The sequence below is a fragment of the Scyliorhinus canicula genome, chromosome 1 (genome assembly GCF_902713615.1).
Source record: "Scyliorhinus canicula chromosome 1, sScyCan1.1, whole genome shotgun sequence".
Lineage (NCBI taxonomy): Eukaryota > Metazoa > Chordata > Chondrichthyes > Carcharhiniformes > Scyliorhinidae > Scyliorhinus > Scyliorhinus canicula.
The window spans coordinates 293,192,786-293,205,870 of record NC_052146.1 but is presented as its reverse complement, the minus strand read 5'-3'; the positions used below and the strand labels follow the sequence as shown (position 1 = coordinate 293,205,870).

At 41.9% G+C, this 13,085-nt stretch overlaps 1 protein-coding gene across 1 annotated transcript in view; it reads left to right on the top strand.

The window, feature by feature from the left end:
* The window catches only part of sccpdha.1 (saccharopine dehydrogenase a, tandem duplicate 1), a 38,703-nt gene extending 31,886 nt beyond the window's left edge, over nucleotides 1-6,817 (top strand). Inside the window, exons 11-13 of the mRNA XM_038815418.1 lie at nucleotides 1,920-2,031; nucleotides 4,410-4,491; nucleotides 6,462-6,817. Coding sequence (XP_038671346.1) covers nucleotides 1,920-2,031; nucleotides 4,410-4,491; nucleotides 6,462-6,567 — 300 coding nt within the window. The 3' untranslated portion in view covers nucleotides 6,568-6,817. The remainder of the gene's footprint in view (nucleotides 1-1,919; nucleotides 2,032-4,409; nucleotides 4,492-6,461) is intronic.
* The last annotated feature ends 6,268 nt before the right edge of the window (nucleotides 6,818-13,085 follow it).

Sequence of the window (13,085 nt, the reverse complement as noted above, 5' to 3'; positions counted from 1 at the left end):
TAGACATAGACATAGAACACATAGTGCAGAAGAAGGGAATTCGCCCCATCGAGTCTGCACCGACCCACTTAAGCCCTCACTTCCACCCTATCCCTGTAACCCAATAACTCCTCCTAACATTTTTTGGACACTAAGGGCAATTTAGCATGACCAGTCCACCTAACCTGTATGTCTTTGCACTGTGGGAGGAAACCGGAGCACCCAGAGGAAACCCACGCAGACACGTGGAGAACGTGCAGACTTCACAGGCAGTGACTGAAGCCGAGAATTGAACCTGGGACCCTGGCGCTGTGAAGCCACAGTGCTAACCACTGTGCTACCATACTGCCCATTGCTACCGTGCTACCCATACAGCACAAGACTTTGCAACCAAGGGAGACCCCAGTGCAACCCCGAAATCCTGATAATGTGTGTATGTATTGGTCGGTAGGGTAGCACAGTGGTTAGCACTGTTACTTCACAGTGCCAGGGCCCCGGGTTCGATTCCCAGCTTGGGTCACTGTCTGTGTGGAATCTGCATGTTCTCCCCATGTCTGCGTGGGTTTCCTCCAGGCGTTCCTGTTTCCTCCCAAAAGTCCTGAAAGACGTGCTTGTTAAGTAAATTGGACGTTCTAAATTCTCCCTCTGTGTACCCGAACAGGCTCTGGAATGTGGCGACTAGGGGATTTGCACAGTAACTTCATTGCAGTGTTAATGTAAACCTACTTGTGACACTATTAAAACATATTATACTACCTTATTTTATTAATCTACTTAAAATTAAATCCAAGTTCCTGAAAAAAAATGAAATGTTCAATGAAGTAAAAAGGATGTTTGACATTAGAATTCTGAACAGGAGAAGAAACCTTTACCACTGACGCTGATGACCCTGGTCTCCGAAAGAGTTGTCAACTTAGTATCTTGAAACCTTTATCCAATTAACTTTTAAAAGCTGTTATGGATTTTTATCCTGTCATTGTTACTGGTACCGTTAGACCATTCCAGGTCCTTGTAACCCTCTATCTTTATGAAATAAAGCCTCCTGCAACCTTGTCTTTTGCCAAGAAATTTATGTGCCTCAGTTATTGGCTCAGTGGTCAGAAGACATGATTTTTCTTCATCAAGATCTCGCAATTTTCAGAATCTTGTCTTAACTCCCTTGTTGTAATGGAATAACAAAGCCAACATTTTTCTAGTCTCTCCACATAATTGAAACCTCTAATCCTGATATCATCCTAATGAATCTTTTTTTAAACAAATTTAGAGTATCCAATTAATTTTTTCAAATTAAGGGGTAATTTAGCATGGCCAATCCACCGAGCCTGCACATCTTTGGGTTGTGGGGGCGAAACCCACACAAACACAGGGAGAATGTGCAAACTCCACACACAGTGACCCAGAGCCGGGATCGAACCTGGGACCTCGGCGCTGTGAGGCAGCAGTGATAATGAATCTTTTCTGTACCTTTGTCATAAAGCACCCAAAACCAGACGCACTGTTCTATCAGAGGCCAAATCAATGATTTATATAAATTTATCATTTGCTCTGTTTTAATACTTTGTATCCCTATTTATAAATCTAGGATCCCATGTTTTTAACAGCTGTATCAACTTCTATCGCTTTCAAAGATTTATAAAGTTGAAACTCTGACGCCCTGCTACATGTGAAAATTTGAACGTGTTATGTCGGTGTAATTTGTGTTAAAAACTGTTTCAGACTCTGCCCTAGCAAATTATTCAGACTCCAGTACTTCCCTCCATAGTGTTTGTTTTATTTTCACTCCATTGCACTTAAATGAATTAAGCCAAGCTACCCTAGTGGCTTCTTAGAAAGCAGCAAAGTACATTGAAGTCTGAAGCAGCTGTTGGATTCTGGTAACAATAGGAAAATCTGCAGAGAAGTGAAATAAACGGTGTTTAAAAAGATTTTGTATTTTGCAGATGGAAGGGACCTCTTTCAGCATGACCTTCTTTGGTGAAGGGTATCAGGAAGGTCAAAATCCTCAACAAGGCCAACCTTCAGTAAAAATCTGCACTCAAGTGAAAGGGCCAGGTATGGGTAATGTTTAATTCAAACCAGCCGCGTGACTTTGAAATGTTAGTTGACTTGGGTGTGCATCAGGTAACTACCACTACAGAGAATTGGGATGTTTGTTCCTGATGTAGGCACAGTGCAGAGCGTAAATCGAACAAAATTCAAAAACAATTGCAGCTTGTGATTATAAAGCACCCGTAACATAATAAAAATCTCCCAAGGTGTTTCACAGAAACCTGATCGAACAAAGTTTTACGCCACACCTTGAGGTGATATCTGGGCACAGGGTCAAAAGCTTGGTTAAAGAGGAGAGGTTCTAAGGTGGAATTTCAAGGAAGAAAGAGAAGCTGAGAGATGAAGGGAAGGGATTTCAGAGCTTGGTGGCCAGGTAACAGGCGGAACAATAAAAATCGGGGTGCCCGAGAGGCCAGAATTCAAGGGGCATAAACATTGTAGAGGACTGTGAGGCTGGAGTAAATGAGTGATGGGAAGGACCGAGGCCATGGAGGGATTTGAAAACGAGGATGATAAATTTAACTTGATACGGGTGGTTGCAGTAGCTTGTGGTGAGCTTGTAGGCAGTAGGACAAAAGAAGACAACAATTTGGCAGACCACAGGATGGAGAGAGGGAGATGAGAATATGTATTTTAAATATGATTATGTTGAATGAGCTCTCAGCCGCAAATATAGTTGATAATTTGCATTTTCTTAATCAATACAATTGGGGTACAGGGCCCCCCACTGGAACTATGTGTTTTTTATTTAAAAAAATAACTGCACACAGCTGGGATGCTGATCCACCCAGAGAATTCTCTTAGTGAACAATCCTGCCACACCAAGCACCACCATTGAAAACACATCAATTATCATTAAATTGTAGAGGCTTACACGTACACTTCAATCTAACCCTCTGTCAGTGAAATGTCTTGGAATCTTTGAGGCCACTTTGCAAATCTAAGCCTTCCTTTCTTGTTACAGTAGAAAGCAGCTCTGCTCCAAGATCAAAACAGGCTGTCAAATGAGTGATGGAACTGAATAGATTCACGAAAGTAGAATGATTGCTCCTGTAACCCAATTTGACTTTTCTGCACAGCACATTATTTTCCTTTACCTGTGTGTTTTTATTTCTCACGAGTTAAAGCATAAATGAAAGTTTATGCTCTCTCTTCGGGAATTCCTTAATATGTAAGAATTCATATTTACCATGGTTTACTTCCCCATTGCTTATTAGATTCTTATATGTTAGTTTTGCTCCGGAATTCTCTGTTGTGCCTTTGTCCTTTTTGTCCCAACATTATATCATTTTTCACCTTTTTTGTTTCATTCCTGATGCCTGCATCTCACGGCAATAAATAGTGGCCCTTTTCTTAACAGTTGCCTTTGACACTGGCAATCCACAGATGAGGCAATCTTGGGAAGTCTTTACCTGCATATCTTGTTTTCCATGGTGGGACAGGGATCCACACTAAGGCATCAGTGAGGTTACCCTAGTGAAGAAACTGAGATTTCCATGAAGGTGATAGCGCTGGAAATGCAAACTCTTTATTTCTATATTTAATTTTGTAAGTGTGCATCTGTGACACCCTTCACTAATGGCCCTTACCATTAGATAAAAATACTCTTTAAATTTATGGTTAATTATCCAGCAATTCAGTTGGTAACACATTGAAAAAATGACCCACCACAATGGAGCTTATTGGCTCCAGTCTGTTAATTCCTACCTGTTAATCTTGCTCATGTATTTGCTTTGTTTGGCCCTTGCTCCACACTGTAATCAATCACTATTTGTCGATGTATTATTTGTCAATGAACTCTGTCAATTATTCTTTTTGTCTACTATGTACGTACTGTGTACGTTCCCTTGGCCACTGGAAAAGTACTTTTCACTGTAATTCGGTACTTGTGACAAATCGATCAATCAATTCTTGTAAATCCTTTCAAGTAGATCTGGAATTTCTTTTTATGATTTTGTTTTGTTCTAAATAAATACATTTTGCACTTTTTTAATATACCATCTCAAAGTGATTAAAACATGACGAGATTATTTTAAAAAGAAAGTTTCTCTGTTATTTGGTGATTTTTAAAAAATTGAACTACTTTTGAGATCAAGAATAGATGCAGCAAATTATCCCACAAATAAGAGGCTGGAGTAGAAGTTACACATCTAAAATATTGCTCCACCGATCTGGTGATTGTATTGACTTTGCCAGTTTCCCTTTCTGCATGGAGTATATATTTTTTTGGTGACTAGAACATGATGTGGCAAATGTATGTTTTTCAAGAAAACAATGTACGTCCGCTGAAGAGCATGATTCTTATCTTTCTGTAGTGCACAGCCTTACTTTTTTTGGTGGCCTTATTTCAGAGCTTGCTGTTATGTTATTTTGTTTCACAGAACCTGGTTATATTGCTACCCCGATAGCTCTGGTGCAGGCAGCTGTCACAATACTTTGGGAGCACAAGTCTCTGCCCAATCGGTGAGTTTCAGCACTGCGTCTAGAGTGAAATATTTGAAGTTTTGACATGCTTTTGCTGATTGTGAAAGCTCAATCAAGGGGGAAAAAGGTGCCAATGTTTACAACATTCCCCTTTCTCTTACTCTGCATAGCTACATATGACTCTGTCTGTACAAGAAATGGATTCTGTACGTCGGTCTTCTACGAGAAAAGGGCACTGTTAGTTAATTGTGTAAATTCAATCCTGTCCAATAGAATGTTCGGGGAGACGTTGGCTGGTGGAATTTACATTCAACCAATAAAATCTTGAATAGCAAATTCGTCTCAGTAGGTTTGTTAATTCCCCTTTAGGAAAGGAAATCTGCCATCCTCACCCGGCCTGACCAGCATGTGACTCCAGGTCCACAGCAATGTGGTTGACTTTAACAGTCCTCTAAAATGGCCTAGCAAGCCACTCAGTACAAGGACAATTAAGGATGGGCAACAAATGCTGGCTTTGTCACAGAGGCCCACATCTCATGAAATAATAAACAAAAGAAAGCCAGGAGATGAGAACTGGAGAAGGTCCATCAAATAAAAATAAGTTCACTCCCATCACCGTGCATCAACTTCACTCCCATCACCGTGTATCAACTTCACTCCCATCACCGTGCATCAACTTCACTCCCATCACCGTGCATCAACTTCACTTAACCTTTCTCAATATGTGCCTCAGTTCCTTCCCTTTTGAAATATACCAATTATCTCCTTAATGACTAAACATATCTCTTGCTTTGACTCTCTTCCCTGTTGATGGTCCACAGTGTATTTTCCTTTGGGTGAAAATATTTCACCGTATTTCTTTATTTGTAACTGGTGTTCCTGATAATTTGATCGTTCAGCACTGAGAATGTCTAAACCACTGCGACCCATTCCCTTCCCTTCTCTGCTGTGTGTCACTTTGCAATGATTTATAGTGTTGGTGTCACATTGGCAACATTTCCATTTTGGCTGCACGACACAGCGTATTTCTTCAAGAGAAATGGCTGCACGACACAGCTTATTTCTTCCAAGGGAAAATGCTTTTTGTATTTTTTCCAACTGTTTTATTATTGCTGGAAAATGAGACATGTTGCTGAAGCTTTTTGTACTCCAATCATCAGGGCGACCTCTGGAATGTCAAATTTCAAACAATCACAATTTATACAATGGGAATATGTTCAGGCATTGTGCCTGTTCTGAATTACCTGGGAGCTTGGACAGCCTGTAGTTTCTCCGTTCCTTCTTCCATGGCAACATCGCAGCCAATCAGTTGACCTGCCAAGCAGTTAGTGTCCTTTCCTCAGGTAGTATAAATTGTTGTGATTGTTTGAAATTTAGCATTCTTGCATTTGTTCAGATGTGTGCAAGATAAAAAGCTTCAGCAACATGTCTCTCCTTTGAGCAGTGTTCTAGTTCTGAACTACCAAACAGCAATTTATTATTCGTCTCCAAGTCAGCTACAAATGAAATAATATTTGCCTGTGCTATAAAAAAAAATCTCAACATGTGCATCACTGGCAGGGGCAGCATGGTGGCGCAGCGGTTAACACTGCGGCCTCACGACGCCGAGGTCCCAGGTTCGATCCTGGCTCAGGGTCACTGTCCGTGTGGAGTTTGCACATTCTTCCCATGTTTGCGGGGGTTTCGCCCCCACAACCCAAACATGTGCAGGCTAGGTGGATTGGCCACACTAAATTGCCCCTTAATTGAAAAAAATGAATTGGGTACTCTAATTTTTTTTTAAAATGCATCACTGGCACTATCCCTCGTAAACATAAAATATTGCATTGATTTGTGTAGTTTCCTAGAAAGTACTGCACGGTCTTCCAGTAATTACCTGCTTCTTCAGCAAATGCACTAATTGCTGTAGGTTTGAGGACAGAAGTGGTGTCTTTAGATTGAAGGTTCTGAATGAGGCTTGGGTCATTTGTTGTTTCAAACTTACCATTTTCCACCTTATTTTAATGTAGGGGTGGGGTGTACTCGCCTGGAGCAGCATTCTCGAAGACCACCCTGATTGAAAGACTGAACAAACATGGCATTGAGTTTACTGTTATCAGCAAGCCTGAAGCGTAAATGTTCCACGTGTTTTGAGTCGGTTGAGCGTGGCGCTCCACAGACCTGCTTATTTACGACAATGTCAGGGTTGCACTCAATAACAAACATTTAATTAACAGCTTTTTAGCAGCAGTGTGCCCATATCGCAATATAATGACCAAGAGTGATAAATAGTTTCAGAGCTCTTGAGGATTCAGAGCAAAATTACACTTTCTTGTGTTCTGTTCTAATAGTAATTAAACTTGTTGAATGTAACCATTTCAATGTTGACTCTTGTGTATTTTCAATTGAATTGTAGCTGCAATTATTTTATTTGTATTTAGATGCTAAAATAAAATGTTGAAGCAGCCCTAATTTGAACAAAATTCTACGCTTTCATCTAGGGACGCTGGGTGTTTTATAGCAATATCGATGAATTTAAATCAACATGCTGTCTAATAGACACTCCCTGGAGCTCTAAATGGGTGGCAATAAAGTGGTCGGTGTGGGCTTGCAGGTGGGAGTGGGAAGGTGCTTTTATTTTAACCCACCTAGTTAAAAGGCAGGAAGGCAAGGATGAATAATTTGGGGGATAGACATCACCAGCATCCCCCCCCACCTAGAGGAAATTGTGCTGAGGATCACAATGATTTTAGGGCAGTGTGATGACACAATGGTTAGCACTGCCGCCTCACAGCACCAGGGACCCGGGTTCAACTCTCACCTTGGGTGTCTGTGGATTTCCGCCGGGTGCTCCGGTTTCCTCCTACAGTCCAAAGATGTGCAGGTTCAGTGGATTGGCTATGCTAAATTTCCCCTTTGTGTCCAAAAACATTAGGTGGGGTTGCAGGGATAGGTTGGTGGCGTGGGCCCAGGTGGGGTGTTCCCTCGGAGGATCGGTGCAGACATGATGGGCCAAATGGCCTCATTCTGATATAGGGATTAAAAATGACATGGCTTTAGGTAAAACTGGCAGAAAACTGTGAAAGAAATCCCACAATGGCATTTGAGCAAATCATTGCTGTTAACCCTCCTCCCAATTGCTGCTGCCTGCTCTTCAGTTCTTTCCCTCTATGAAACTGGTCATGGCCGAGGCAGCACCTGGCTGTTTACTTCCCTCCAATGCGTGATTTAACAGGTTTCACAGCATAAGGAATGCGCTGCACTCTATCAAAGAGCCATAGAACATAGAACATAGAACGATACAGCGCAGTACAGGCCCTTCGGCCCTCGATGTTGCACCGACATGGAAAAAAAAACTAAAGGCCATCTAACCTACACTATGCCCTTATCATCCATATGCTTGTCCAATAAATTTTTAAATGCCCTCAATGTTGGCGAGTTCACTACTGTTGCAGGTAGGGCATTCCACGGCCTCACCACTCTTTGCGTAAAAAACCCACCTCTGACCTCTGTCCTATATCTATTACCCCTCAATTTAAGGCTATGTCCCCTCGTGCTAGCCACCTCCATCCGCGGGAGAAGGCTCTCGCTGTCCACCCTATCTAACCCTCTGATCATTTTGTATGCCTCTATTAAGTCACCTCTTAACCTTCTTCTCTCTAACGAAAACAACCTCAAGTCCATCAGCCTTTCCTCATAAGATTTTCCCTCCATACCAGGCAACATCCTGGTAAATCTCCTCTGCACCCGTTCCAAAGCTTCCACGTCCTTCCTATAATGAGGCGACCAGAACTGTACGCAATACTCCAAATGCGGCCGTACCAGAGTTTGGTACAGCTGCATCATGACCTCATGGCTCCGGAACTCAATCCCTCTACCAATAAAGGCCAACACACCATAGGCCTTCTTCACAACCCTATCAACCTGGGTGGCAACTTTCAGGGATCTATGTACATGGACACCGAGATCCCTCTGCTCATCCACACTACCAAGAATTTTACCATTAGCCAAATATTCCGCATTCCTGTTATTCTTTCCAAAGTGAATCACCTCACACTTCTCCACATTAAACTCCATTTGCCACCTCTCAGCCCAGCTCTGCAGCTTATCTATGTCCCTCTGTAACCTGCAACATCCTTCCGCACTGTCTACAACTCCACCGACTTTAGTGTCGTCTGCAAATTTACTCACCCATCCTTCTGCGCCCTCCTCTAGGTCATTTATAAAAATGACAAACAGCAACGGCCCCAGAACAGATCCTTGTGGTACGCCACTCGTAACTTCACTCCATTCTGAACATTTCCCATCAACTACCACTCTCTGTCTTCTTTCAACTAGCCAATTTCTGATCCACATCTCTAAATCACCCTCAATCCCCAGCCTCCGTATTTTCTGCAATAGCCGACCGTGGGGAACCTTATCAAACGCTTTACTGAAATCCATATACACCACATCAACTGCTCTACCCTCGTCTACCTGTTCAGTCACCTTCTCAAAGAACTCGATAAGGTTTGTGAGGCATGACCTACCCTTCACAAAAACCATGCTGACTATCCCTAATCATATTATTCCTATCTAGATGATTATAAATCGTATCTTTTATAATCCTCTCCAAGACTTTACCCACCACAGACGTTAGGCTCACCGGCCTATAGTTACCGGGGTTATCTCTACTCCCCTTCTTGAACAAAGGGACCACATTTGCTATCCTCCAGTCCTCTGGCACTATTCCTGTAGCCAATGATGACCTAAAAATCAAAGCCAAAGGCTCAGCAATCTCTTCCCTGGCTTCCCAGAGAATCCTAGGATAAATCCCATCCGGCCCCGGGGACTTATCTATTTTCACCTTGTCCAGAATTGCCAACACTTCTTCCCTACGCACCTCAATGCCATCTATTCTAATAGCCTGGGTCTCAGCATTCTCCTCCACAATATTATCTTTTTCTTGAGTGAATACTGACGAAAAGTATTCATTTAGTATCTCGCTTATCTCCTCAGCCTCCACACACAACTTCCCACCACTGTCCTTGACTGGCCCTACTCTTACCCTAGTCATTCTTTTATTCCTGAAAATTAACTCATGAGCCAAAGCTTGGCCAATCCTGTCAGTGTATTCTGGACAACCTCTCAGAATAATATGTTCTGGAACCAAACAGGGAACAAGCCATCTTAAACCTGGTAATTTGTAATGAGGTAGGATCAATTAACCTCATGATAAAGGATTATCTTGGTAAGAGTGATCATAACATACAGTATATCAGAATGAGGGTGAAAAATGTGGGCGAGGGCAGCACAGTGGTTAGCACTGCTGCCTCACGGTGCTGAGGTCCTAGGTTTGATCTCGGCTCTGGGTCACTGTCCGTGTGGAGTTTGCACATTCTCCACGTGTTTGCGTGGGTTTTGCCTCCACAACCCAAAGATGTGCAGGGTAGGTGGATTGGCCACGCTAAATTGCCCCTTAATTGGAAAAAACGAATTAGTTACTGTAAATTTTTAATAAAAAAAAAAAAATGTGGGTCTGAAACTAGGGTCATAAACTTAAATAAAGGCAATTACAAGAGTATGAAGACAGTTGGCTGCAGTGGAATGGGGAAATGGTTAAAAAGAAAAATGGTAGAGAAGCAGTGAAAGGCATTGAAGGATATGTTTCATGATTCTTAACAAAGATACATTCCATTGAGAAAGAAAACCTATACAAGAAAGGTACATCACCCATGACTAACTAAGGAAGTTAAGGATGGTATCAAGTTGAAAAAAGGACATGCATGCTGCAAAGATTGGGAGAATTATTTTAGAATTCTCCTTAGAAAAGGATGACTAAAAAATAATAAAGAGGAAAAAAGTAAGAGTAGAAGAAAAAAAACTACGAATCAGTATCAAACCAGGCAATGAAAGCTTCAGCAAGCATATAGAAAAGAGTAGCTAAAGTGAACATTGGTCCCTTTAGAGGGCGAGAGTGGGAAAGTAAAAATAGAAATCAAGGCAGAAACTTTGCAGAAGTACTGCATCCAAGAACAGTAGAAAATGCAAGGGGGCAAAAGGGAGTGAGGAATTTAAATCAATCACAACCACTAGAGAAAAGGAATAGGACAACTCGTGGATGAAGGCTTCCAAATACCCCTGGACCTCCATCCTAGTGTCTTCAAAATGTCCTCATTGATTGTATGTCCAACATCTTTGAACTTCTGGAAAAGTCCAAGCAGATTGATTGGAAAACCGTAAATGTAATACTTCTTCAAGAAAGAATGAAGACAGAAAGCAGAATAATAACAATCTTTATTAGTGTCACAAGTAGGCTTACATTAACACTGCAATTAAGTTACTGTGAAAATAAAAACTATATGCCAGTTAGCCTAACATCTGTCATTTTGAAAATGCTGGAATCCATTATTAAGTAGGTGTCAGCAGGACATTTAGAAAACCATAATATAATCAGGCAGTCAATATGTTTTGTGAAAAGGAAACTGTTCTTGTTAAGTTCTTTGAGGATGTAACAAGCAGGGTGACATCAGGAGACATATCCTATAGTGCATTTGGATTTCCAAAAAGCATTCAACAAGGTTCCACATAAAAAGGTACTCCTGGGGCGGGATTCTCCGTTCAACCTCACCCATTTTCTCGTGCAGCACGCAATTCCCCGTCGGTGGCAAGATCCTCCGTCCCAGCAGCTGGCCAATGGGGTTTCCCATTGCGGCCAGCCCCACGTTGTTGGGAAATCCGTGGGTGTGAGCGCGCTGCCGGCAAAGCGGAGGGTCCCGCCGACGGAAAACCCAGCCCATGGTGTTTGGAAATAGATATTAGCACGGATGGAGGATTGAATAATTAACAGGAAACAGAGTCAGCATAAATGGATCATTTTCAGGTTGGCAAACCTTAATGAGTGTAATACCACAGGGGTCTCAACTATTTACGATTCATATTAGCAACTTAGATGAAGGGACTTAGTGTTGTGGCTAAATTTAGTGATAACATAAAGATAGATAGGAGAGGAAATTGCGAGGAGGATGTAAAGCGTGTATAAAGGAATGAAAATAGACGGTGAGTAGGCAGAGATTTGGGGCAGGTGGAATTTATAGCGGGGAAAATGTGAGGCTGTTCACTTTGGCAAGAAGAACAATAGTATTTAAATGGAGAAAGACATCAGAACGCTGTGTTACAGAGGGATCTGGGCGCCCATGTACAGAAATCACAATATGTTAGCATGCAGGTACAGCAAGTAATTAGGAAGGCAAATGGAATGTTAACCTTTATTGGAAGGGGAATGGAATATAAAAGCAGGGAAGTTTCGTTACAACTATACAGGGCATTGGTGAAACCACGCCAAGAGTACTGTGTACAGTTTTGGGTCTCCTTGCTTCAAGGAAAATATGCTTGCATTGTAAGAAGTTCAGAGAAGCTTCACTTCGAGACTGATTCCCAGGATGATGGGGTTGTTTTATGTGGCAAGGTTGAGCAGGTTGGGCCTGTTTTCAAGGATGCCATCCGGGCAGTAGTGAGGGATGACATCGGTGCTATGGAGGATAAGGTTGAATCCATTTGGATGGAAATCAGGAATAGTAAGGTGAAAAAGTCACTAATAGGAGTAGTCTATAGGCCACCAAATACTAACATTACGGTGGGGTGGGCAATAAACAAAGAAATAACTGATGCATGTAGAAATGGTACAGCAGTTATCATGGGGGATTTTAATTTACGTGTCGATTGGTTTAACCAGGTCGGTCAAGGCAGCCTTGAGGAGAAGTTTATAGAATTTATCCGCAATTGTTTCCTAGAACAGTATGTTTTGGAACCTACGAGGGAACAAGCGATCCTAGATCTGGTCCTGTGAAATGAGACAGGATTGATTAATGATCTCATAGTTAGGGATCCTCTCGGAAGGAGCGATCACAATATGGTGGAATTTAAAATACAGATGGAGGGTGAGAAGGTAAAATCATACACTAGTATTTTGTGCTTAAACAAAGGAGATTACAATGGGATGAGAGAAGAACTGGCTAAAGTAGACTGGGAGCAAAGACTTCATGGTGAAACAGTTGAGGAACAGTGGAGAACATTCCAAGCGATTTTTCATAGTGCTCAGCAAAGGTTTATACCAACAAAAAGAAAGGATGCTGGAAAGAGGGAAAATCGACCGTGGATATCGAAGGAAATAAGGGAGAGTATCAAATTGAAGGAAAAAGCATACAAAGTGGCAAAGATTAGTGGGAGACTAGAGGATTGGGAATTTTTTTAAAAATAAATTAAGAATACCCAATTCATTTTTTACAATTAAGGGGCAATTTAGCATGGCCAATCCACCTAGCCTCCACATCTTTGGGTTGAGCGGGTGAAACCCACGCAAACATAGGGAGAACGGTCAAACTCCACACGGACAGTGACCCAGAGCCGAGATCGAACCTGGGACCTCGCGCAGTGAGGTGCTGCCCTCGGATTGCAAAATCGTTAGGGGGCAACAGAATGTTACTAAAAAATCTAGAAAGAAGACTAAGATAGATTATGAGAGTAAACTTGCTCACAATATAAAAACAGATAGTAAAAGTTTCTACAAATATATAAAACAAAAAAGAGTGGCTAAGGTAAATTTTGGTCCTTAGAGGATGAGAAGGGAGATTTAATAATGGGAGATGAGGAAGTGGCTGAGGAATGGAACAGTT